The 23,488-nt window shown below is 53.1% G+C and overlaps 9 protein-coding genes across 9 annotated transcripts; 5 read left to right on the top strand and 4 right to left on the bottom strand.

The window, feature by feature from the left end:
• Window positions 1-1,994: 1,994 nt before the first annotated feature.
• On the top strand, window positions 1,995-3,231 carry NECHADRAFT_93811 (uncharacterized protein; the record flags this gene model as incomplete). The annotated part of the gene is made up of 3 exons (XM_003051280.1): window positions 1,995-2,168; window positions 2,235-2,513; window positions 2,563-3,231. The coding sequence occupies 3 exons, from the start codon at window positions 1,995-1,997 to the stop codon at window positions 3,229-3,231; spliced, it is 1,122 nt and encodes a 373-aa protein (XP_003051326.1).
• Window positions 3,232-4,190: 959 nt separating this feature from the next.
• On the bottom strand, window positions 4,191-5,391 carry NECHADRAFT_80691 (uncharacterized protein; the record flags this gene model as incomplete). Its single annotated transcript, XM_003050892.1, has 6 exons — window positions 4,191-4,805; window positions 4,862-4,977; window positions 5,031-5,089; window positions 5,146-5,168; window positions 5,219-5,289; window positions 5,352-5,391. The coding sequence occupies 6 exons, from the start codon at window positions 5,389-5,391 to the stop codon at window positions 4,191-4,193; spliced, it is 924 nt and encodes a 307-aa protein (XP_003050938.1).
• A 2,230-nt stretch (window positions 5,392-7,621) lies between these two features.
• Window positions 7,622-8,392, top strand: NECHADRAFT_80690 (uncharacterized protein; the record flags this gene model as incomplete). Its single annotated transcript, XM_003051279.1, has 1 exon — window positions 7,622-8,392. One exon carries the CDS (start codon window positions 7,622-7,624, stop codon window positions 8,390-8,392), a length of 771 nt encoding a protein of 256 aa, XP_003051325.1.
• Window positions 8,393-9,745: 1,353 nt separating this feature from the next.
• Window positions 9,746-10,850, top strand: NECHADRAFT_69661 (uncharacterized protein; the record flags this gene model as incomplete). The annotated part of the gene is made up of 4 exons (XM_003051278.1): window positions 9,746-9,827; window positions 9,878-10,091; window positions 10,145-10,295; window positions 10,341-10,850. The coding sequence occupies 4 exons, from the start codon at window positions 9,746-9,748 to the stop codon at window positions 10,848-10,850; spliced, it is 957 nt and encodes a 318-aa protein (XP_003051324.1).
• A 424-nt stretch (window positions 10,851-11,274) lies between these two features.
• Window positions 11,275-11,837, bottom strand: NECHADRAFT_80688 (60S acidic ribosomal protein P1; the record flags this gene model as incomplete). The annotated part of the gene is made up of 4 exons (XM_003050891.1): window positions 11,275-11,321; window positions 11,384-11,519; window positions 11,591-11,668; window positions 11,769-11,837. 4 exons carry the CDS (start codon window positions 11,835-11,837, stop codon window positions 11,275-11,277), a joined length of 330 nt encoding a protein of 109 aa, XP_003050937.1.
• A 778-nt stretch (window positions 11,838-12,615) lies between these two features.
• Window positions 12,616-14,217, top strand: NECHADRAFT_40555 (uncharacterized protein; the record flags this gene model as incomplete). Its single annotated transcript, XM_003051277.1, is given in 5 exon segments — window positions 12,616-12,832; window positions 12,882-13,285; window positions 13,332-13,531; window positions 13,549-13,948; window positions 14,005-14,217. 5 exon segments carry the CDS (start codon window positions 12,616-12,618, stop codon window positions 14,215-14,217), a joined length of 1,434 nt encoding a protein of 477 aa, XP_003051323.1.
• A 332-nt stretch (window positions 14,218-14,549) lies between these two features.
• NECHADRAFT_80686 (uncharacterized protein) lies at window positions 14,550-15,058 on the bottom strand (the record flags this gene model as incomplete). Its single annotated transcript, XM_003050890.1, has 4 exons — window positions 14,550-14,591; window positions 14,646-14,800; window positions 14,861-14,916; window positions 14,964-15,058. 4 exons carry the CDS (start codon window positions 15,056-15,058, stop codon window positions 14,550-14,552), a joined length of 348 nt encoding a protein of 115 aa, XP_003050936.1.
• Window positions 15,059-17,191: 2,133 nt separating this feature from the next.
• Window positions 17,192-19,945, bottom strand: NECHADRAFT_69658 (uncharacterized protein). The gene is made up of 5 exons (XM_003050889.1): window positions 19,288-19,945; window positions 19,211-19,235; window positions 19,122-19,158; window positions 18,201-19,069; window positions 17,192-18,151 (listed from the first exon to the last, which is right to left on the bottom strand). Exons 1-5 carry the CDS (start codon window positions 19,803-19,805, stop codon window positions 18,047-18,049), a joined length of 1,554 nt encoding a protein of 517 aa, XP_003050935.1. The 5' UTR covers window positions 19,806-19,945; the 3' UTR covers window positions 17,192-18,046.
• Window positions 19,946-20,893: 948 nt separating this feature from the next.
• Window positions 20,894-23,369, top strand: NECHADRAFT_41749 (uncharacterized protein; the record flags this gene model as incomplete). The annotated part of the gene is made up of 4 exons (XM_003051276.1): window positions 20,894-20,938; window positions 21,085-21,296; window positions 21,368-22,935; window positions 22,987-23,369. 4 exons carry the CDS (start codon window positions 20,894-20,896, stop codon window positions 23,367-23,369), a joined length of 2,208 nt encoding a protein of 735 aa, XP_003051322.1.
• Between the last annotated feature and the right edge of the window lie 119 nt (window positions 23,370-23,488).

Here is a 23,488-nt window from a genome sequence, read left to right as displayed (position 1 = left end):
CAGAGCAGATATTCGAAACGTCTATCCAGGCACTGTGTTTGTTCGCTTGGGGAGGCGACCGGAGAAAAGGCAATTTAGTATCATTAATTGGATCTCCCGGGGCAGCGAGTGCCAGGACACTGAAGAGGAGGGGGGGCCGAAGCGATCAGAGGCGACGTCCATGTTGCCGATGTTGAGTGAAGGAGAAGGAAGTGTTGGCATCCTGTCAGAAGTTGAAAATGAAAAGTTTTATAAACTTTGACGATTCGTGTGGCTGTTGTTGAAATAACTGTTTAAGAATAACACCGAAAGGCTTCATGTCTGCAATAGAACGTCAAACAAAAACAAATCATTATATCGTAGTCTTTTATTAAAAAAAAATGAGAATCTACTTAATTGAGGGAGCTGGCTTTTCGGGCCTGCTGTTAATTCCTTTGTCGTGCAAGACGAGAGTAAATCGATGCTTCAAGTTGAGCTTCTATAGGTGGCGGCCCATCCTCATTGAAGATGCAACTGTGATAAAGCACGGGTATGTATGTATTGGGCTGTGATGGAATCGAGAAATCGAGTTGGAAAAGTTACTAAGCCATGCAATAAGTTTAGAAAATCCGATGAACTATTTCCACGACAAAGATGATGAAAGGTCGAGGTTGAAAGATGGTTGGACATGGCTTGAGGCTCAACTTGATGGTGGGTGGTCCAGACCAAGCCTCTTGCCAAGAATTGGGCAAGTGCTGGCCGTGCACGTCCCCACTCTTAAAAAAGCTGGGTGTGAGACCACTCACAAGCCGTTTACTTCGAATGGTGAGCTAGCAATTAGATTGAAGTTCGTCAACTCAAGGCGGATAAGCTCTTGAAGCCTCTAGTGTGATATTTGAAGAAAACGCCATATTGAACATTATGTTTCATGCTCAATTGGCCTTGACTGATCAGGCAATGGAGAGGCATTGGGAGATGCCTCGGCTTCGCCACTTTACACCCGATACAGGGGTACAATGAAGCCTATCTAATGCTGTGGCAAATCTATGAATGATTGAAGCCTCGAGGCAAGCTCAAATTACCTAATGACCATCATAAGTACATAGGAGGCCATGTCCTCTCTATCCTGACCTCCTCTTATTGTTACGGTAATGTCATCTTTGGCATTTAATAGTATGCAGCGGGAACCAAGTGACGCTTCTCTCGTTCTCCAGTAGATACATCCATCAGATGATATCCCAATTGAACAATGCAGGTAAAAGCAATCAGCACAGCTTCTTTGTAATGGCCCGTCCAGTCCGCGTAAAGATAAAACCTCGTAGATCCACTCCAGTGATGCATGCTCTCGGCCAGTTTCTTCATTGACCTCTGTATTCGTATTCGTACGCCCTTACAAACTGATGCCTAGATGCCAATCATGACAGAAGAATCAGCAAATCCTTGGTGATGATCCAAACCCTAGACAGTCTGCCACAGAAAGCAGCATGTAAAAAATACATCCCCCGGCATCAAAACAAGGGACATTCCAACAAATACCGAAGAATCGTATGGTCCTACAACTTAATCCCCGGAACTCGACGGCTCCGGATGGCACCACTCGCACCACCTGGCCCCGCGCCTCTCCGAAATCTTGGGGCAAAAAAAGAGCCTCTGCTGCATCCAATGTTCATCAGCGCCTCCGGGACCCTCTCAGCCGCTGACACGCCGCGCAATCGGATGCTCCCATTGGACCCGCTGAGTCCCCGCTTTCGAACCCCTCAAAAACGGTCCCCTGAATCTGGCAACTTGCTTAGGTTGAGATTTGCCCGCCAATTTTCATGGCCTGCGCCCCTAAATTTTCACCGCCTTCCACGTCGCCTTCCGTTCCTGCCCCTTGTCACTCTACGCCGCAAAGCAGGAAACAAGAGGCAAAAGTCTCACATTCTTTTTAATTCTTGAACCTGCACTCTCTTGGTTCTCATCTCGTCTCTATCAATTGCTTTTTTCGGGACAATCGTTTTTGAAAAAAACCGAGAGAGCCCGACACTTCCGTCGCAATGACCGCGGCCAACTCCTCCACCGTGACATCCAGGGCCAAGGGCGATAGCCCAACCCCAGCTCCTGCGGGTGAGCACGACGACGCCGCCCAGAAGAACAACGACTTCTTCTGGACCTACACCGAGGAGCCTCATCGAACTCGTCGTCTCGCCATCATCAAAGCCCATCCTGAGGTTCGTCATTTCTCAATTGACCCCGCCATCGCATAGCTCGGATGCTGACCTGTCCTTCGATAACAGATTACCAAGCTCTGCGGCCCCGAGCCTCTCACGAAATGGGTCGTCCTCGGTGTCGTCTCTCTTCAGGTCTTCCTCGCCTGGGCGCTTCATGACACTCCTTTCTTCTCTTGGAAGTTCTGGGCTGTCGCCTACGTCTTTGGCGCAACCGCAAACCAGAACCTCTTCCTCGCCATCCACGAGATCTCGCATAACTTGGCTTTCAAGAGCCCCCGCGCCAATCGCTTGATCGCAATCTTCGCCAATCTGCCCATTGGCATTCCCTACAGCGCCTCTTTCCGGGTATGTTGAGCTTCGACTTGGAGGATGAACCCGTGCTGATAGCTGCTAGCCCTACCACCTCACTCATCACAAGTCTCTCGGCGTTGATGGCCTCGACACTGATCTCCCGACTGCCTTCGAGGCCTTTGTCCTCGACTCCATCTTCGGAAAGGCCTTCTTCTGCACCTTTCAGATCTTCTTCTACGCCCTCCGCCCCATGGCCGTCTACCGTGTCCCCCTGACCAAGGTCCACTTCCTCAACATCGCCGTCCAGCTCACCTTTGACGCCCTTCTATACCGTTTCGCCTCAATCAACGCCATCCTCTACCTCCTTCTCTCCTCCTTCCTTGCCGGCAGCCTTCACCCCCTAGCCGGCCACTTCATCGCGGAGCACTACGTTTACGAGACCATCACCCCCACGGCGCGGGATCCCGAGAACCGTATCCCCGTCCCTGAGACCTTCTCGTACTATGGACCTCTCAACTGGTTCACCTACAACGTCGGCCTCCACAACGAGCACCACGACTTCCCTGCTGTCCCCTGGACCCGTCTGCATGCCGTTCGCGACATTGCTCACGAGTTCTACGATGACCTGCCTCGACACGAGAGCTGGTGCTACGCCATCTGGCGCTTCATCTGGGATGAGAACGTTGGCATGACCTGCCGCGTCAAGCGCAAGAACGGCGGCCGCCTTGTTGGTGGTGGTGCCAACTGGAAGGAGTCTGAGATCCAGGCCTAAAAGTTGACTTGTTGGGAAATCAGCAAGTGATGTAGGATGAGATGTGGCAGTGAATGAAATTTTGACGTCTTGATTGAAATTATTCTGAATTGGCACCAGGGAAAAAGAGCCCATGTCTGTTCTGGGATCGACTTGCATTCGGCTGCGAGTTGACGCAATAGACGAAAAAGAGCATCATAGAGTGCGAGTGTGGTTCTTTTGCGCAAGGCGTTCAAGGTTGAGAAATACATGATTGGATGTTTTGAATAAGGCTCGATTCGGGGCCGCAGACATGATTCATAGGTAGTTTTGAGTAAAACGAGAGTGATTGTATATACAAGCAAGCGTATGCCAGCAAGCGAGATGCCTTCAAGTTGAATTATGGTCCCTCTCAGATCAGACAGATAAATGTACAAGCGACCAAGAACAGCTTCTTGATGGCAGCAGCAGCAGACTCGAGACAACAAAAATTGACGCCCAGTTGTTATCAGGGAACGCGATTAACAAAGATAATAAGAAAACCAAGAAAAAAACAATCAAGAGCCACACGAGAGAGAAGAGGCTCAAGCTAGAGTGTACAGCAATAAAAAAAAAAAAAAGAAGAACATCAACCGCGTCCTTGCAAACAGAACACCTTTTTGTCCCCCTCGACTGACAATGACAATTGACCACCTGCTGCGGTATTCGTCCCTCTCGTTACCCAATCCAGACACCATCGCTCTTCTTCATGGCTTCATCCTCCTCCTGTATGCATGCACATTTGCTCTCCATGGGTTGCTGTCGCGTGATGCCCGATATGCCCCTTGTTCGTAGTAAGGCATGAGTCCTGTGGATCCAGCTCTACCCTCCTCAGCACATTAGAGCATGCCCTTGATCACCATGAGACTCTCCTTAGACTAGGTTTCGTAAAGCGTCGTCAGGTCTGTCTAGTAGCTTCCTCTAAAATATCAAGACCCTGGGCTAACCATCTTCACCTATTTCTAAAAGAAGAAGTAGGCGAGCAGGAAGCTGATCAGGCAGAGGATTGCCGCCATCTGCACTGGCACGCCTTCAACCGTCTGCTGGACTGCTTGGGCAGTCTGGAGCAGGGGGCGCTTCTCGTCTTCGCTCGAGGCCGGCTTGACGTTGCGCTGTCGGAGGCCAGTCTCCCTAAGTGACACGATCTGAGCCTCTGCCTGGGCGAGTTTGGCCTTGAGCTCCTCATAAGACACCTCCGCGGCCTCCTTGACGGCCGCTGTAGCCTGGGCGACTGTGCTCTTTGGCTCGGGGTCCTCCGCGGGCTGGGGCTTCTCGTCTTCCTCAGGGATATGTTCGGATTGGTAGGGGGGTGGAGCCGCGGCCGAGGGAGACTCCTCCTTAGCAACAGGGGAAGAATATGTGCGTGAGATGTCGGGGGTATCGGTGGCCTGATTGGATGCGTTGTCAGTCGCCAAATCCCACATATCGGAATTGTCATGACCTACGCCGTTAGCAATGGCCTGCTTGTTAGGCGTAGCTACCGGGCGGTTGGCAGACTCGTCAAGCTCGGGGTTCGCCGCCAGCCAGTTGACCCGGATCTTGCGCTCCACGAGCAGACTCTTCTCCGTTGTTTCCAGCTAGATACTGCGGTTAGCTATCCGTCTGAAGTAGTTGGAAGCCGTTGGATCCATACCACGTTGGCAATACTAGCAAACTCCTTTTCGGCTGTAATGGGAGCGGACTGAACGAGGAACTTGTCACGGCATCGAGCATCCGGGGGAGGGTCCTGCTTCATAGCCTGGAGCAGAACTATGCAGTTTGTCAGTCAAGTGCTTGCATGACAAGCACGTGAGCAAACTTACCGGCAACATCGAAGCTCTGGCCGGCCTCGATGCGGCCTGCATTTGGTCGGACACAGTATCTATTCAGGAGTCGTCAGGTTTGCGATTCGAGGGGTTGGGGCGGGGGTAGGCGTACTGCTTGGGGGCGGTAGTCTTGACCTAGAAATGGGTCAGCAAGGTCGCAGCATGAGAGGCGCAACTTGAGTTACCTTGAAAGCGACGGGAGTCGAGCTCGGGTTCTTGATGGTGAGGGTCTGCGCAACCTCGGACGTGAAAGGACCTGGCATCCATGTCAATGTCAATCCCCGACGATCACGGTATCGGGTGTCGCAGGTGACGAACGTCTAAAGGAAAGCTCGAACGGCTCGATATCGACCGACATGGTGGCTCAGTTTCGTCTTCGACGGACTTTGGTTTGGTGTTGTTGGGGTGGTCGCGAGATGCGCTTGAGGCCTCGATACGGCGGTAAGAGGAAACGTGGCAACCGGAGGCAGATGCGAGATGGCTCGGAAAGCAGGCAGACGATGATTCAGAGACAAAGTTGATGAGCGTGATCGTGATCGTGACTAGGACTGGGCTATCGCGTGAAGGGGGCGGGCGAAAATTGCAGAGATTAATATGGAGGTGAAGGAGAAAGGATGGGGATGGCGTCTGATTGCTGCCACGACGTAATTGCTTCTGAGCGCTTCCCTCACAGCCCAGCAAGCCAGCTTGCCCTTTTCCCAGTTGAGTTGGTTGCTACAGGGCGGGCGCACGGGCCAACAGGGACTTGGGTCTGCAGTGGAACAGGAACTGCCATTCCGTCGGTTCCTTGTCTTTGGGACCTTGGCCATCGCGACATGTGTGCATTGATAAGCAGGCAAAGAGGTATTAACTGGGTATATCGGTATATTCTATGCTTCACGGACGACAAAACAAAAAGACGTGACTGTTTTGTCTTGTTCACTGTCAAGAATCTAACTAGAAAATCATGGCATCTACTCCACATCACTGACCTTGATCTCCCTATCTTTTACCATGGCACTCAACGCCGTCCATGATTGATTCATGTTCATGCAGCGTGCCACTGAGCGTGGCCACAAGCTCACATGTCAACTACTTTGACCGCCAGCTCACTCTTTTGACCGCCCACCACGGCCGCGTTCACCAACGTCGTCGTGTGCTCCGTGCCTCGTCTTGGCCAGATGCACTCGACCAATACCCAGAACGCCATCAAGGCCACCGCCAGCAGCCCGCCCTCTCCCGTCATGACACAGTGGTACGCTCTGTCGGCGCCGCTATAGGTCATCTCCTCCAGTCCTGCTCCGGCGTGGATGTGTCCGAAGACTACAAGCCGGGGCCGTACTCGGCATACCTCCTTAAGTAGTTGAGGGCATCCCTTGCCCCCGTTATCGAGGTGGCCCCTCGGCGGTCCATGGGTGAGGAGGATGTCTGTGTCCTCCGGCACGGCACCCGCCCAGACCTGGCGGATCGGGGGGTATTGAAAGGCCCAGGTTCCGCACAACTCCGTCAAGGGTGAGCCGTACACCTTGAGCCTGCGACCGTTGGCAAACCGCAGCGTAGTAGACGAATTGTGCAAGTAGACGATCTCCCCCCAGTCTAAATCACTGCGCGACGTACCCTCGTCCTCGTAGATGCGATCGGGAAACCGCCTCACATACTCTGCATCCAGCAACTTGTCGTGGTTCCCGCCGATGACAACCTTGTACCGGTGCGGCATGGTGTTGAGCCAGTCCAACTGTTCCTGAAGCTCCTCAAAGCTTCCCCGGTTTGTCAGATCGCCGGCATGCAGGAGGACATCTCCGTCGGGGACCTCGGGCTGAGCGCAGTGTGTGTCTGACACGCAGACGACGCTGATGGGCGAAGAAGAGCCTGCTGCTGCTGCTGCTGCATCCCCTGGCGTGCTAGTGTGTCGGCGGCGGCTCTGCAGCCAGAGTGCCAGCTGTGTCGACGGGTCGCGGCGGAATTTCTGCCATGGTGTAGGTCGATACATAGTGCGTCGCCATTTATTTATATCCAGCCTCCGTCCATGTCTGGTGATGGTGTAGTTGTCGGATTCTGGAGATGCCGACAAGACACGAGCGAGACACGGTCAGCAGTAAACCAGACTCAACGACCGCCTCGAGTCCTACCGAGACTAATAAATAAATTAAAATGATTCACGCGAACAAGGCATCAGCACATTCCTAGACTAAAAAAAGACGACCTCGTTCACGAACAGGAGTGAGCTAAGCGCTGTAGTCCTGCGCTTCGCTTTGTGTGGATAAGCCTTGAACAGGCCGGCGCCATATGCAGGACAACCCTCGTATTCTGCCCACGCGAGGCGGTGCCACCCTTCAGCCAAGGCTTCCTCGCCCTTCGAGTCCTGTGCGGCTGAGCCCAGAACTTGCAGAACAACCGACGGCCCTAGGGACAAAGGACATGCAACCACTTCGTAACATGCAGATCCGTGTATTTAATACGAACCCGATCGCTCGGGTCAGGTGGGTTGAAGTAGACGCTTTTAGATGTCTATACGACCACCCACAACCCACAACCTGGTGTATTAATTACCTTGTCTTCGGCTCTATCTCACATCCCGTTCAACCATCGCTACCTGTTTAGCCTTCACCATGGGCTGCAGTCATTCCCAATATGAGCGCGAGATGGAGTCTCGTCCCGTCCGCCCCGTCACCATCTCCGACCCCATGGGTGGCCCTGTCATGATTCCCCCGATGTTTCGCGACGAGACGGGACGTCCTATCCAGTATGAGGCTTCGAGCCTAAGCCGGAGACAAATCATCAACGCCTTCGAGCACATGGCCGAGTACCTTGACCAGTGCGGTATCGAAGCAAACGTCGTCGTCGTTGGTGGTGCCGTCAATACAGTCTACCTCGGCTCAAGGGAATCAACACATGATGTCGACTTCTTCCTCGAGGATCCAGCCTCAAAAGAATACATGTCCCTCGACCTTGCTGCCAAGTTTGCCAACCGCCAGGCTGAAGGACGCCTCGGCGAAGAGTGGTTCAACAACTCCACACAACTCTTCATGGCAAGGGACGTCCAGACCTCCCTCGTACGGCAAGCCAAGCGACAAAATGCCGTCGTCTTTGAGAAGCGAGGGGCCAAGGGCGGCTTGAAAGTCTATGCCGCCCCCTGGACATATGCCGTATGCAGCAAGCTCAACCGCCTCTGCGAAATCAACCCTCGATCATACGACATGGACGACGCTGTCGTCTATCTCAATCGACATCTCATCCTCACCGCCGAGAACTATGTCAAGTCCCGGGAACTGTACGACTGGTGCCGGCGGTATAGCCATGATGTGCGACCAGAGATTCTGAAGCAGCTGGACGAGAAATACCTCCAGAGCTACGGCTATAAGCCCATTGTCTGGACCTGAGCGAGGAGCGAACTCGACCTAATGAGAGTCAGTGTACGATATCACGAATGGATGATGCCGAAAAGATACCCTAGAATTAACCCTTATTACCTACCCGATTAATAATATTTACTTCTATTCCTGTCAAGTGTTGTGTTGTAACTGTTACGCAAAGTGAACGTGTGGATGCCACACCAGAATGTTTTTGTCTGCAAATTCCTTTGACGCTTCACCACAGTCGAAGCCTGCCAGAGGAACAAACTTTCGTTCATTATTGTCCCAATGAGGTATTACCAGCGTTTCCTCGATTCGAGGCACCTTTTCTGTCCAGGCAGGAACCTTTTCAAACTTGGGCTCCTGTGCTCTCCACTCGTCGAGCATGTCATGGTTGAATATTGGAGGGGCTTCTCTCGGTAGTCCCATTTCTATCCTTCGATTGAAAGCTAGACAGAGAAGCGCCGGGATACAAGCCAAACAGGCATATCTTTCCGGATCTGGGTCGTAGGGATCTGGGATGTCAACTACAGCCCAGTCTTTGTGATACCAAAACGCCTCAATCTCATTTCGGATTTCGAGGTGTTGGTCGAGAATCAGATGCTCATATATTCGATATAAGGCAAAATTAGGAGAGTCATCGGCAGCATCTACCCGACGATTGAGGAGGGGTAGTTCATAGTGCGTTCGATGGGTGAGCAGCTCTCGGGGAGGTGGAGGACGGCCATCTGAAACTTCCGAAACCGTTGATTGAGCTGCTTCAGAGCCCTCTTGATCACCAGTCTATGAGACTTAGCCCAAGTTCCAGCTGTGGCACTGCATCGTGAATGAGGGAACACACCAAACGACGTTTGATGGTCGTAAGCCAAGGAGGTAAAGTCATGGCGTGCGCGGGTGAAGAGACGAGGACATGACCAAGAGACAAAGAAGAACAGAAGAAATAATCTATAACGATTGAAGATAACAGCGCATTCTATATGCATGCAACAAATAGTCTCGAGTCCATGAACAAACAATCACGAGTTTGAACAAAGGAGCATGCTTAAAGCGTCCGGCGTTAGCCGTAGTAAACCCGGCGGGAGACAGGCACGTCACTGAGGCAGCGCCTGAATGACGTCTCTTGAGAGTTCTCAGCCCAAGCTCAAACTGGAACTAAGAACCACCACAACCATCAGATTCACTGTTAGTTACCTAAGCCAGTTCAATTCGGCTCAGTGAATATCTGGGAGCATTCACTTGCCTTTTATTCACCAGAGGCAGCTTCTACCCAGCTTATTCAACCCCTTCCAATCATCCTCACCTCACATTATAGCCCCTCACCTCAGACGCTCAACCCCACCATCGACAAACTTACACCTTACACCACCACTCACCGCCAACATGCCTTCCGATCTCGACACCCTGCTCGACATGGGCTTTGGCAAGGAGCGTGCCGAGCTCGCAGTCAAGAAGTCCGGCGGCCGTCGGTTATTCCCATCTCATTTGTAAATGCACTAGCTGACCCCGTCTTAGTCCAGGGAGCTCTCCAGTGGCTCGAGGACAACCAGGACAAGCCCCTAGAGGAGATCAAGGCTGCCGCCGCCGACGACAAGGAGGATGACGAGGATGACGACACAGAGGCCAAGATCGCAGAGCTTGAGACGGGCAAGGCCAAGTCTCTGGTCTGCAATGAGTGCGGCAAGCGCTTCAGAAGTCATGATCTGGCAAGCTATCACGCGACCAAGACGTATGTCAACAGTTTTCTTACTCTATTGTCTCACACAGCTAATACGGGTTTAGTGAGCACACCGACTTCTCAGAGTCGACAGAGGAGCTTGCCCCCTTGACCGAGGACGAGAAGAAGGCCAAGCTTGACGAGCTCCGTGAGCGCCTCCAAGCCAAGAAGGCCGCCCAAGCCATGCAAGACAAGGAGGAGCAAAAGCGCAATGAGGTATATTCCATCTTTCAAAAAGCAAGGCATTTCTAACTATTCTAGAAAATCCGTCAAAAGTCTACCAGGGAGTCCCAGGAGGCCAAGGAGGAGCTCGCCCGCAAGCAGCAGATCAAGGAAGCCGAGAAGAAGCGCCAAGAGAAGCTCGAAGACATGGAGGCCAAGAAGCGCATCAAGGCCAAGATCGAAGCCGACAAGGCCGAACGTCGCCGCAAGGCCGAGGAGGCCAAGGCTGCCCGCGAAGGACGAGCTCCCCAGGCCGAGGCCGTCGCCACTCCTGCCGGCGGTGCCGCTGCGGCCGCCGCGCCCAAGCCAAAGGCCAACCATAACGAGGCCCGTCTCCGGTTGCAAACCGGCGGGGGAAACATTACCAAGACGCTCCCTGCCGAGACAACCCTGTTTGAGCTGGCACAGCAGATTGAGAGCGAGACTGGCAATGTCGTCACCAGCTTCACGACTACGTTCCCGAGACAGACCTTCCAGGGCGATGTCGACATGTCCAAGACCCTCAAGGAAGCGGGATTGGTTCCCTCTTCCGTGTTGATTGTGAAATAAATTCGAGTTTATGTGGGCGTAAATGAAGGGTGCATTGCGCGGCGTTGGTTGGGTATGACGGGCGAGAGGAAGCAAGATCGAGACTACGCAGAAAATATGGCGGTTAGGTAGAGGGCAGAGGAGCACAAAGACTCCATCCAATTCACACTTTCACCATCACTTGTCACTTCGAGAGACCCATGTTGAACTCAAACCACCCATGGCGGGAACCTTTCTTTTTTCAGAGCCGTTGAATTGACCAATTCTCCCTCCGCGTAAACTCCGTTGAGTGCGTTCATCATAGATTCGTATGAAGGAAGCTACTCTGTCCAGGGCGCAGGATATAGTGCCCTCTCTCCATCCTGTATGATCGATCGATTGGAAACCCCGAAGCCATGCAGTCGAAGTGCGAAAAACAAGGAAACAGTCGTAGCGGCGTGACTTTTTAGTCGAAGAGACCGAAGCCCATGTCCTCGTCAGACTCCTCAGCCTCTGTAGTAGTTGTTAGCAATCCGCGACCTGATACAGAGACGATTCGAGGGGTTGAAACGTACCCTCCTCCTTCTCCTCCTCAGCGGGAGCATCGGCGGCGTCGCCACCAGCAGCGGCAGCACCGCCAGCGGCAGCGGCGGCACCACCACCGGAGCCGACGTTCACGAGGAGGTCCTTGACATCCTTGCCCTCAAGAGCCTATTCGCACAAAAATTGATTGGTTAGAAAATCCAATTCTCGATGACGGCGCAGTCGCGATCGGGTCGTACCTTGGCGAAGATGGAGGTCCAGATGGGCTCGACGTCCTCGACCTTGGCGGTCTTGATGAGGGTCTGGAGCTTGTCGGCCTGTGGTGTCGCGATGACGAGTTAGCCTTCACCCGCACACACATAATTTCGAGGAGGCCGCGGGGCATGTGGAATTTTGACGGCGGGAGGGAAAACGTACGGTGATCTCAACACCGTCGTCGGCGAGGATCAGGGCCGCGTAGGACGAAGCGAGCTCGGCGTGAGACATTGTGAATGAGTTCTGTCGATGCAGGTGGGAGATTGGTGAGTCTGCACGAAGTCGAGTTCGATTGTGGTTTGAGGTCGAATATCACTAACCGGAGTGCTTACCACAGAAAATTACCCTGGTCGAAATTCTCGGGTTTGGAGGGCTTCAAGACCTAAAGTGGAGGGCTCAATAGATTATCCGAGCTCCGTGCCTGCCTGGCTAACGAGCCAATAAGAGTCCAAGAGAAGCGACCCGCTCTGCCTTGCGGCATGTACCCCACCTTGACTGGATCCAAACAGCGCCCCACCATTATCCATTATCGCAGGTTCGGGCTCAGTGCCGTAGTGCAGCACATGGAGGGGGTTCTTTTAAGTGACAACATCCCTGGCAGACAAGCGTGACATTCAGACTTTCGTACGTAAAAACGCTGCGATTGACTCCCAAAGACTTGCAGCTCCTCAAGTCTTAGTCGCCGAACCTTTTCGTCCTTCCTCCAGGTCTTCCCGATCCTCCGAATTTCCGCCTCTGGCTCTCTCTCTGGTCGAAGCGAAGCGAAGCTACGCCGACCTAGTCCATCGCGACCTCCCCCACTGAGGCCCGACTCTGATCTTCCTATCTAAACCTGACCCCGCCGCCACTCTCATCGCCTTTCGTCACTCCACGGAAGCTCGGAGAACCTGCGCAAAACAAGAACAGCTCATCAAGCTTAATATCGACGAATTTGATTAAGACTCGTCTCTCATTCCTAACCAGCTTACGCTCGATACACCAAGCAAGCTTGAGCCCGACATCCGTCATCATGGACACGCCAGCGATCCCCTTGCCACGGGACCCCCGGGAGCGCGCCATTCTCGACAAACTGATCATGACCCGGGATCACTTGCTGCTCCTCAAGCAGGATCGAACAAACTACATCCGAACACAAGACGTCATGCCTCTGTTTGATCAAACTATGGACCAGGTTAAGGAACTGACCGTCGTCCGCGCCGAGACAGGCGACAGTGAAGAGAACAGACGTATGTATGGCCCACGATATATGCGATTAAGCTGACATTTTTGTCGCAGTGGACAAGGTCCTTGAGAGCTGCTTCCAATTGCTATCGCTCTTTTATCTCACGATCGGACGAAACAACGAAGCGCCTGCGACTTACGCTTTGACCTCGACCATCAAGCGACTGCTCGACCACCTGGTTGAATCGGATGTGTACTCCGCTAAGGACCTTGGGAGCATCAAGTCAACGCTAGAGGACTTGTGCAACAGCATCCGCGATGCCGCGAATGACGAATCTCCTGACAAGCGACATCCTCCCTACATGCTCACTCTGCTTAGCAACCGAATCAAGCTTTGCAACAGCACCCTTGAGAAGCTTCAGAAGAGACTAGAGCGAGTCCCCCAGTCCCTTTTGGAGACTCACGAGAAGCTCGTCTCTATCCTGCGATCCATCTCTCTGGCAAACACCAAGTCTAAGGTAGGGAAGTTGTTGCATGTCTCAGAGCCAAGCTAACGGTGCGTAGTTCTCGAGTAACGAGGTTAAGAAGCTACGAAACCAGATCTTGGAGATTGGCGAGAGCCACAACGGTGGCAAGTTCACAGCAGAGGATGGTTCCTTGGTGGAGGGTAGCGAGGAAGTTCGAGACCTTTACAACCGTTGCCTCCGGTGGTCAGACCTCGTGCTTGAGCGGCAAGTTGAACTACGCCTCGTTGAGCGATACGTGTGCTAATTCTGAGAAGGCAAGGAGAAGTCGCCGATCAATGGCGACCAGTCTACACCGAGTTGCTTCAGATTCGCAACAACCTCGAGAAGCTCTCCCTGACACAAGCATGGTCTCTGCGCGAGACAGACCTATACGACTTCCAACGACAGCTTGACAGGATTGACGAAAGTCGAGATGCTGGAAACTGGCTGGACGATCGGGGGCGTACCGCTGACCTCTGGACTCAGCGAACCCTGCTGTACTTGATCCGACGGTCGTATGCGTACATCTACTCGTTCATGCTGGCGTCAGAGCCGGTATCGGAGGCGTTGCTACCTGTGTACAACCAACTGCAGACGCTGAAGCGCTGCCTGGTTGAGGTGAAGAAGAACGGAGGTGTCTCGTCTGTACGAGAGCTCTACCCGTACAGCATGAAGGTAAGTGTCGTTGTTTTTTTTTTGGTTGGCAATGCATTGCATCTAACTTTAAGCAGCTCAACTCGCTCGACAATATGAAAGTGGACGGCAAGTTTGTGGTTAACGGCGACGTCCCTGAGGGGCAAGGGAGCGTCAGTGAGCTCCTTGCTGAATGCTTCGATCTCAACTACGAACTCAGAGTTGCGGCGGAGGAAGCAGCAGAGAACGGCAACGGAAAGGCAGATGGACATGTCGAGGCCAGGGAAGTGGAGGAGAGCAAGTCCGAGTGAAAAGCGGTTAATGGACTGTCTGGTGTATTGTGGCGTTTATTTTCTACTTTAATTGGAACGTTCCAGGTCGGATGGATCTCGAGGTGTTTTGGTGGCTGCTTGGGCTTTGTTTGCTGAGCTTCTAATAGGACTTGATTATAGGGATATGGAATTGGATGGGCACAGGGGCTTGGACAAGGATGGGAACATGGAACGGATGGATCACTCGAAGATGGGGGCCTCCAGCAATGGGCGGATGGGAAAACGGAGACATCCTAGGAGTGAGCAATGCAGAATTCAGTTGTTTATGTTATTACGTTTATCCATCTCGTCATCAGACTGTGTGTCGAAGATTAAGGCTGTCTAAAGGCAGCGCGGAAGGGATAGATCTGGATCTATTCGGTGAGTTAGTAGAGGCACATGTCTATTTGTATGCTGGGTGTTCTCACCTTGTCCATGTCCCACACGCCAGATGTAGCATAGATGTCCTTGCTCAACTGCTCGCGCACCTCTTCGACAGACTTGGCCACGCAGACAAGGGTACTTCCCATGAAGTCGAGGCTGTCAGGGCTGTCATCCTTGGGGACACTGTTCAGAAGAGCACCTTTACACGTAGTTAGCTTCGTGGGTGAGATGCGCGAGTGATAAGAACTAATTAACATACCTCCCGTCTTCCAGCTTCCATTCTCAACATTGGGCAGCATGTTGCTGAAGTGAATACTACAACCATTAGTACATGCTTGAATTGTAGTCAATTGGATGCTCACTGTCTAACTTCGAGCCTCTTCTCGCGAACGCCAGGCTTATCCGGGACAACGACGAGGAACTCGTACTTGCCGGGGGGCACCGAGACAGACTGCATTGTACGAACAGTAGTAAGACGAGGGGTGACTCTAAATCGAGAAATGGAAGTTGGCGAGATTCGAAGACGCGATGCCATTGGAAAGGGGTTTGATCCAAGACGTTAGTGAGGTAGGTTTATATCGTTGAGGGTTCTTAGAGGTAACTGCGGGGGTGACGATTCGATGTGGGGTACAAAGGCGCGCCGAGTGCGCCTTTCGAATCGACATGAGCTCTCCACCGAGGATGTGAGGAGGTTGGCGATGCTGATGGGCCGGTTTCTAGCGGTATAGTGGTAAGGTGTTTTTGACACAATTGTTGCATACTAGAATACAGGTAGCCGGGCCATCTGTGACTATGGCCAACATGTTGGATGTCATGGTGTCATGTCATGATAGGTTCATAGGGAGCCAGTGCAGGAGAATGCATCTCTGTCAATTATACATGTTCAAAGACAATCATAGCTAGAAGCTTATTTAATCATGAAATCCGTCAACATATTGTTGTTGCTTTGGCTTGGACGAGTCTATATCCATGGACCGTCCATGTCCAGGGTATGTGCTGTAATCATGATAACCACCGAGGTCAGCATTGAAGACTAACGTCCCAATCGTTGCATGTCAATTGCAATAACTACTCTTTTGTTCCTCTTTCCCTCTTTTAGCTTGAGTCATATATGACGAAGGTGACGAATTGCCGCTGGCAATCCTATAGTATCAGCCAGTATGAAGGTGTTGGACAAAACACCGTACGAGTTGATCAGGTGAGAGCTATGCTCCCACTACCAAGGCCAAGAGAGCAACCGAACCATCTCTTCTGCAACCCAAAAGTAATATGTGAGAAAACCCCATGGTCATTGAGAATATTAGACGACTTGAATTCTATTCCTTGGAAATGGCCATGACGATGCTTACCAAAAAATCTAAGGTCATGACAAATTCTTAAGAGCTTGTTGGTCCCCGACTTCGGCTACAAGCTTCTCAAGAGCTCTCCCCCTCTATTGACCCCGGGAATCACAAACGGGGTCTCATGGCCGTTTGTGTCCTCGTGCGAGATTGAGTCACATTGAAGAAGAAAAGATTGGAGAGAAACCTGGTACAATTAGATCGGCGACACAGATTTCCGACCTGTGACGACAGTCGCCATCCTCAAGGGGAAATACGTCCTGGGTCAAATGATGTGTCTCCATTCCAGGGTAGCTCAGCTCAGCAAGCCATCCCGCAGTGCAAACCCGGAGACCCCGGGAAGAAGAAGGGCTATGCTAACCACTCCCCGAGCTCACTCCGTCTTTCAGCATAGGCCAGCCGGATATAACGTCACCGCCCATCACACGCCGCCGTCCGGCCCAAGCGTTCATCAGAGAAATTTCTTGCGTCGGGTATCGTATGTCATCATGCTATCTATGGGGGAGGGGGATATGCTGGCGATGGGTTAGGGTCGGTTGCCACGTTGGCCCTGGATGATGGTGCCATAGATTTCGCGTAGATGTGAGAGACAGAGTGTCCTCTAGAATGAATTTTTTTTGCAAGTATTATTCCTTTCAAGAAGCTCGTTGTTTTGCAGTACGGGCGAGCGCCGGAGCATACGGAGATGGAACCCGGCTTCTCTCCGCTCCAGCTCCGAAAAAGGACCAGCAAAGCTCGGCGTTGCCTCTCCGCCCACACCCCCATGTCGTCAAGGCCCACGGGATCGATGGTCTCGAGAACGTAAGAAAAAAAAAGAGGTCATCGGCCGGGCCGGAACATTCAGATAAGGGGAAAGGTTTTCTCACAGATGGGAGAAAACTAACAGAGACAATAGAGACAGGCAAGGTCCCTTGCTTCATGGCACACCCTCGTCACACCACCCGTGACTAGCTTAGAAAACGCGCAACTTTTAAGACCGGGGTTTTGGTTGGCTTTTTCCCGCATTGGATCTGAGCTTTTACCCCATTCTACCTTGTTCGGGAACCAGCTGTAGATGCGGCGAGAGGCGGCGAGAAACATGGCGGCCTTGCTTTGGTAAAAATCAAGGTCAGCTGAGCCCCGGTGGTTGGCAATTGGATCGTGCAAGGGTAGCTTGGGTAAGGTACAATGATATAATAATGTCTTGCTTCGCACCTCGATAGCTTCCCTTTTGTCTCTTCACACTTCATCACATTTTCATACAATAGCTACACCATAGCAAGCAAACATTCATATCCATTGGATACTAAACACTTGTACACCTACAAACAACCATATACCTATGCCCTACATTCTACCTGAGACGACGCTGGACACCATCTACCTGCCCCCCTCCCAGAAGAACCACATCATGGCTCCCTCCGTCTTCGTTCTCCTCCACCGGGACACTTCGTCCACCGTCTCCATCGTCTCCGTCTTCCTCGACCTCCAAGACGCCAACGCAGCCTGTCTGCACAGCGCCCAGGAGGCCGGCGTCGAGGTCAAGCCCGCTGCCGATTCCGAGAAGAAGGAGTCTGTGAAGCCATCCCTCAACAAGGAGCCCATCCGCTGGGAGGCACCAGACGGTACCTCTTCGTGGGTTGAGCGTCACACCGTGACCCCCCGCAAGAATCTCGGCCCCAGCGCCGCTGAGCGACCTAGCGGTCTCAAGAGGAACGACAGCCGCCTGTACATCAACGACGAAGATGATGTGATTGAGCTTGCCGACGACGACGGCCACTACGACTAAAAAGTCTTGATAGCGACAGGGTTTTGAATTTTAGACGAGATGCAAGTAATGCGGAGTTAATCTACGAGATCTGCAAAGAAGCAAAAAAGCAGACGGCGGGGTTGAGATTTGACAGGGGGAGAAGTAATGATATGCTCATGAGACAGCCTGGTTTATGGATAATTGGTTTCAAAGTAGCAGGTTTTCAGCGAAATGCCTTCATGAATATATGAGAAACAATCTCTCTTTGACTTGAGCCTTCTATCCAAATGTATACCGATTCTTCTTTCTTAGTGACTTGAGATGTATGTGTATAGATATCCTGTAGTAGTGTATGCCGTTGTAAATATTCCTGCCTTTACAGCTTGGCCTTGGGAGTCTCCTGCTTCATCATGGTCTCGGCCACGATTCTCCTTTGGATCTTGCCCGTCGCCGTCTTGGGCATCACCTCGGTGAAGTAAACCTGGCCATAGTTAGCATCTCTCGTCATTCAAGTACAAGAGCAAACTCACCTTCTTGGGCACCTTGAACTTGGCAACTCGCTCCTCCACCCAACCCTTGAGCTCGCTGGCCGTCAGCTTCTCGCCGTTCTTGAGGACCACAGCCACGCCAATGTCCTGGCCGTACACCTCGTCAGGGATAGCAAAGCTGACGGCCTCGCTGATCTTGGGGTGGCGGGTCAGGACGTTGTCCAGCTCGATAGGGCTGATCTTCTCGCCGCCCTTGTTGATGAGCTCCTTAATGCGGCCGGTGATGATGATATATCCGTCCTCGTCCTTCTTGCCTTGGTCACCCGTGCGGAAGAAGCCGTTCTTGTGGTAAGAAGAGGTGTTTGCTTCGGGGTTGTTAAGGTAACCCTTGGTCACGTTCTCGCCAATGATACAGATCTCGCCCTCGGAGCCTTGGGGCACCTCCTCACCCTGGTCGTTGAGGATTCTGACCTCGACACCCTGACCGATACCGACGGTGCCAGCCTTTCTCTTGGCCGGAGGAAGAGGGTTCGAAGTCATCTGGTGCGAAGCCTCGGTCATGGCATAGGCCTCAAGCACGGGGGCATTGTACGTCTCCTCGAGCTGCTGGAAGACGGTGGGCGACAGGGGGCTGGAGCAGGAACGGATGAAGCGAATGCTTGGCTTGGGGCTCGGGGGAGGGTTCTTGAGCAGGATCTGGTGGATGGTAGGAACGGCAGTGTACCAGTTGGCCTTGTGGGCGATAAAGTCGACCCAGAACTCGGAGGCTGAGAACTTGGTGGGCACGACCATCGAGCCGCCGGTGAAGAGGGGCGCCAGGAGACCACACAGCAGGCCGTGGACGTGGAACAGAGGCATGACCAGCATGGTTCGGTCCTTCTCGGTGAGCTGATATGTCTGCTTGATGTTGTCTGGTAGGGTCAGTCAGCGGTGTTCACTCATGACTGACTCTCAATAACATACGCATAGTTCGGGTCAGGTTACGGTGAGTGAGAGGGACCTGTAAATGTGAGATTTTGACCATGGATGGGTTTTAATTATCATATACTCACCACCTTGGGTCGAGATGTGGTGCCGCTGTCCAGTGTTAGTGAGATTGAGATATCAGGCATATCATGAGATAACCAACCTAGTGTGGAGAATCAGAGCAACATCATCAGGCTCAGCAGTCAAGACCTTTTCCGTCTTGCCCTTCAAGAGGCCATAGTCCTTGACGTCCAGAGCAACCTCGCCCTTGGAGGTATCCCAGTAGCACTCTGCGACAGCAGCGTTGAACTTCTTGGCAGCCTTGACACTGGCAGCGTTGGCAGCCCAAGCACCTCGGGGAACGAGGACGATGGCGCTCTTGACATCGTCAATGTAAAACTCAAACTCGTCCTGCTTGTAGTTGGGGTTGAGAGGCGCAGCGATGCCGCGCTGCCACGAGGCGGCCAGGAAAGAGACGATGAACTCGTACGAGTTGACGAGGGCGATGCTCACGGGCGCGGCCTTGGTGATGCCGAGGTCGGCGAGCTTGCGCTGGAAGGCTGCCACGTCGGCCTGGAGCTCCGAGTATCGCTTGGTGAGAGCGTTGGGCTTGGAGGGCATGATGACGGCCTCGGCGAGGGGATTGCCCTGGTTGATGGCGGTTTGGAGAGTCAATGCCATGATTGCGCAAAGATCAGGTGAATAGATGAAGGCTGAGTGAGAGAGCTCGGGATTCGCAGGGCCGAGGTTTAGCGGGAGTTGTTGTCCAGTGATGGGATGCGACCTCTTTGAACAGAACGGGGTATTAACGTCAAGTCACGATGATGGAAAGAAAAAAGATAAAGATCAAAACCACGTTCAATAGTTCAACTTTGTTAGCTCTCGGCTGCTCGCTCGCTGGTGATAGGGGAACGGTGACGTGCTTCTTGGCTCGTCCGGGGGCCCCTCGGCTTCCATCCGACCGCCCACCGAACCCAGCCCGCCCCGTCCCTAGAGCCCATAATTACGGGGTGGGAGAGACGCGGGCCACGCCTGTAACAGCAGGGATACGGGGGAATTTCAGGGGATGCTTCCAGAACGAGTTGCCCTGGACACGGGAGAGAAGAGAAGTCATGATATGGGGCATTTTGAGGCCCAACACGTCAGCTTTTATTTGTTTGAGGCTCTGGAGCTGTCTCGTCATTGTGCATGCCCGGATAAACCAAGCAGATTTAGGGATGCAACATCGAGATACAACGGTACGAGCCATATACCTGCCTTTATCCATCCGTAGGTAGATATTCATCGCAGCGGCTAAATTGATCCATGGATCTCGGAGCCTGGAACTGTCAAGCTCCTTGTGGCTGGCGCCGGAAATCGGCAGGACCGTCTGGGCAGAAAAAAGCCTTAGGTTAGACTTGGCCCGGGGCCATTAATTAATTGGCGGGGTTTTAGATGGTCGTTAGGTTAGGCTGTTCTGGCTGCAAGCTGCACCTCCGCCTCCGCTGTGACTTAGGGGCATCAACGCCTAAACTCACCACCTACTCCATTGGGACAACCGTTCTCTCCCATCCTCGAGCTGCGCCTCCATCTTCTCCCCCGCTGTCGTCTCCCCCGTCGCATCTACAGCTTCAACTTTACTAGCAGTTCCATTCATACACGATAGTCGCCTCGAGGTCTTCCGACTCTATCTCCTTCCGGCTCTGCCATCACGTGTATGCCTCCTCTTCAGCGACCAACGACCCCCCTCCTCCCCGCTCTGATCCGACTACATCCATACGTCGCCCATCATGGCTGAGGTGGACGAAATGCCCACCTTTGGCGCCGAGCTCAAGGTTGGTTGCCTCTTTATCCGATGATACCCTCGACTTGTTTCGCCTCTGGCTCTTGCTTTGGCATTGCTGGTTGCGCCCCTGCAGATCCGACAACCGAGACTCGACTTGGACTTGACGTGGACTCGTACAGCTGACAAACATGCTAGGACGGCTTCAAACCCGCCAATGCTTGGGTCGGACATGGCATCGCATGGCTTGAAGATATCCAGCAGTTCTACCGAGAACGCGCTGTCATCGAGAAGGAATACAGCGCCAAGCTCACGGCTCTCGCAAAGAAGTACTTTGAGAAGAAGAATAAGAAGACGGCTCAGTTGAGCGTTGGCGATTCTCCTGCCATGACGCCCGGCTCGCTTGAGAGGTATGACAGACCGAAGCTACCATCCGCCTTTCCGTGATCCGGTTTGTGCGCATTCGTGCTAACTACGTCAGTGCCTCATTGACGACATGGACAACCCAGCTTACGACGCTCGAATCCCGCGCCGGCGAACACGATAAATATGCCAACAGCCTTGTATCCCAGGTCGCCGAGCCTCTCAAGTTCTTCGGTACCCGGTTCGAGGAACTGCGCAAACGCCATGCCGAATATGCCGCCAAGCTCGAGCAGGAGCGCGACGGCTCGTATGCCGCTCTCGCCAAGACCAAGGCCAAGTACGACACCGTGTGCCAGGAGGTCGAGGCCAAGCGCAAAAAGACTGAATCGCATTACGACAAGGCCAAGGCCCAGAGTGCCTACCAGCAGCAGCTCTTTGAGATGAACAATGCCAAGAACACTTATATCATTTCCATCAACGTTACCAACAAGCAAAAGGAAAAGTACTATCACGAATATATCCCCGAGGTTATGGATAGTCTACAGGACCTGAGCGAATTCCGAACGACAAAGCTCAACAGCCTCTGGACAGTTGCGACCAACCTCGAATCCGACATGCTGCAGCAGAGCAATGGCATGATTGTGCACCAAGGCACCGAGATCCTGAGGAACCTGCCGCATCTCGACTCTATGATGTACATCCAGCACAACATTGGTTCTTGGAGAGAACCTCCGGATAAGCAATTCGAGGCCAGCCCCGTCTGGCACGACGACGGAACCATGGTGGTTGATGAGACGGCCAAGATTTACTTGCGCAACGTCTTGAGCAAGTCTAAATCGCAACTGGGCGAGCTACGGAGGGAAGTGGATAAGAAGAGAAGAGAAGTCGAGGGTGTGAGACGCTTGAAGCAGCGAGTTCGAGAAGGCAAGGAGAAGAAGGATGAGGTCGAAGTCGTCCGTACCCTCTTTGCGATGCAAGAAGACCTTCACGCCGTTGATCGTCAGCGGTTGACGGCCGAGGTCGAGACGTCAACCATCACATCCGTTGTCGGCGATGTCACCCTCGGAGCTAAGAACCACAACTTTAAGGGGCAGACATTCAAGATACCTACCAACTGCGACCTCTGCGGTGAGAGGATCTGGGGGTTGAGCGCCAAGGGCTTCGACTGTCGGGACTGCGGCTACACGTGTCATAGCAAGTGCGAGATGAAGGTGCCCGCCGACTGCCCTGGTGAACAGACAAAGGAGGAGCGCAAGAAGCTCAAGGCTGAACGCCAGGACTCTGCGAACAAGCTGCTCAAACCGAGTGCCACTATGACATCGACGCACTCAGCCACTTCTGACGGGCCCGACCTCACTCGTTCCAACACCATGACTTCTCTCAGCTCACACTCGGCACGCCCGTCCTTATCGGGCTCTGTGTCTGGGCAGCGCAGTCCTGCAGAGGAGACACCCCCTGAGGTTGGCCCTCGACCAAGCATCTCGTCCAAGACGTCCAACACTGTGCGCAAGAACCGAATCATGGCGCCTCCACCAACAACATACATCACAGATGGAGGAGCTAATGCACCAAACGGCGGCGAGAAGGAGGAAAAGAAGGGCAAGATGCTGTATGCTTTCGAAGGGAGCGGTGACGGCGAGCTCACAGTACCAGAAGGCCGGGATGTGGTGCTACTTGAACCCGATGGTAAGTTTGACTATTCCCTATCATGATCACGACATGTTCTAACTGCAACAGACGGCTCCGGCTGGATAAAGGTTCGTCTAGGCTATAAGGAAGGCCTCGTCCCAGCATCATATGTAGAAGTAACCACAACAACCACCCCCTCAGCGCCAGCACCCGCCGCCAGGCCCTCATCCACGTATTCGACATCCACCACCTCATCGGTAACAGCCTCGACTAAGAAGAAGGGGCCTGCTGTGGCACCTAAGCGCGGCGCAAAGAAGCTCCGCTACGTCGAGGCACTCTACGAGTACACGGCAGGGAGCGAGAATGAGCACTCCATGGCCGAGGGCGAACGCTTCGTCCTCGTGCAGGATGACCCTGGCGATGGTTGGGTCGAGGTTGAAAAGGCGGGCGTCACGGGAAGCGTGCCTGCGAGCTACGTCCAGGCTGTCTAGAGAACCAAGAGGGGGTGCAGGTGCGAAACCTGCCGTCGGAGGATGGCGCGGCAGAGGACGGAACAAGCTGTAGCTTGAGAAAGTGTGGCAGTGTATATATGAATGGGTTGTGAGCTGGA

The sequence above is a fragment of the Fusarium vanettenii genome, assembly GCF_000151355.1.
Source record: "Fusarium vanettenii 77-13-4 chromosome 5 genomic scaffold NECHAsca_5_chr5_3_0, whole genome shotgun sequence".
Taxonomy (NCBI): domain Eukaryota; kingdom Fungi; phylum Ascomycota; class Sordariomycetes; order Hypocreales; family Nectriaceae; genus Fusarium; species Fusarium vanettenii.
Note: the sequence above shows the minus strand (reverse complement) of the source record. Positions and strands in the feature narration are given on the sequence as shown.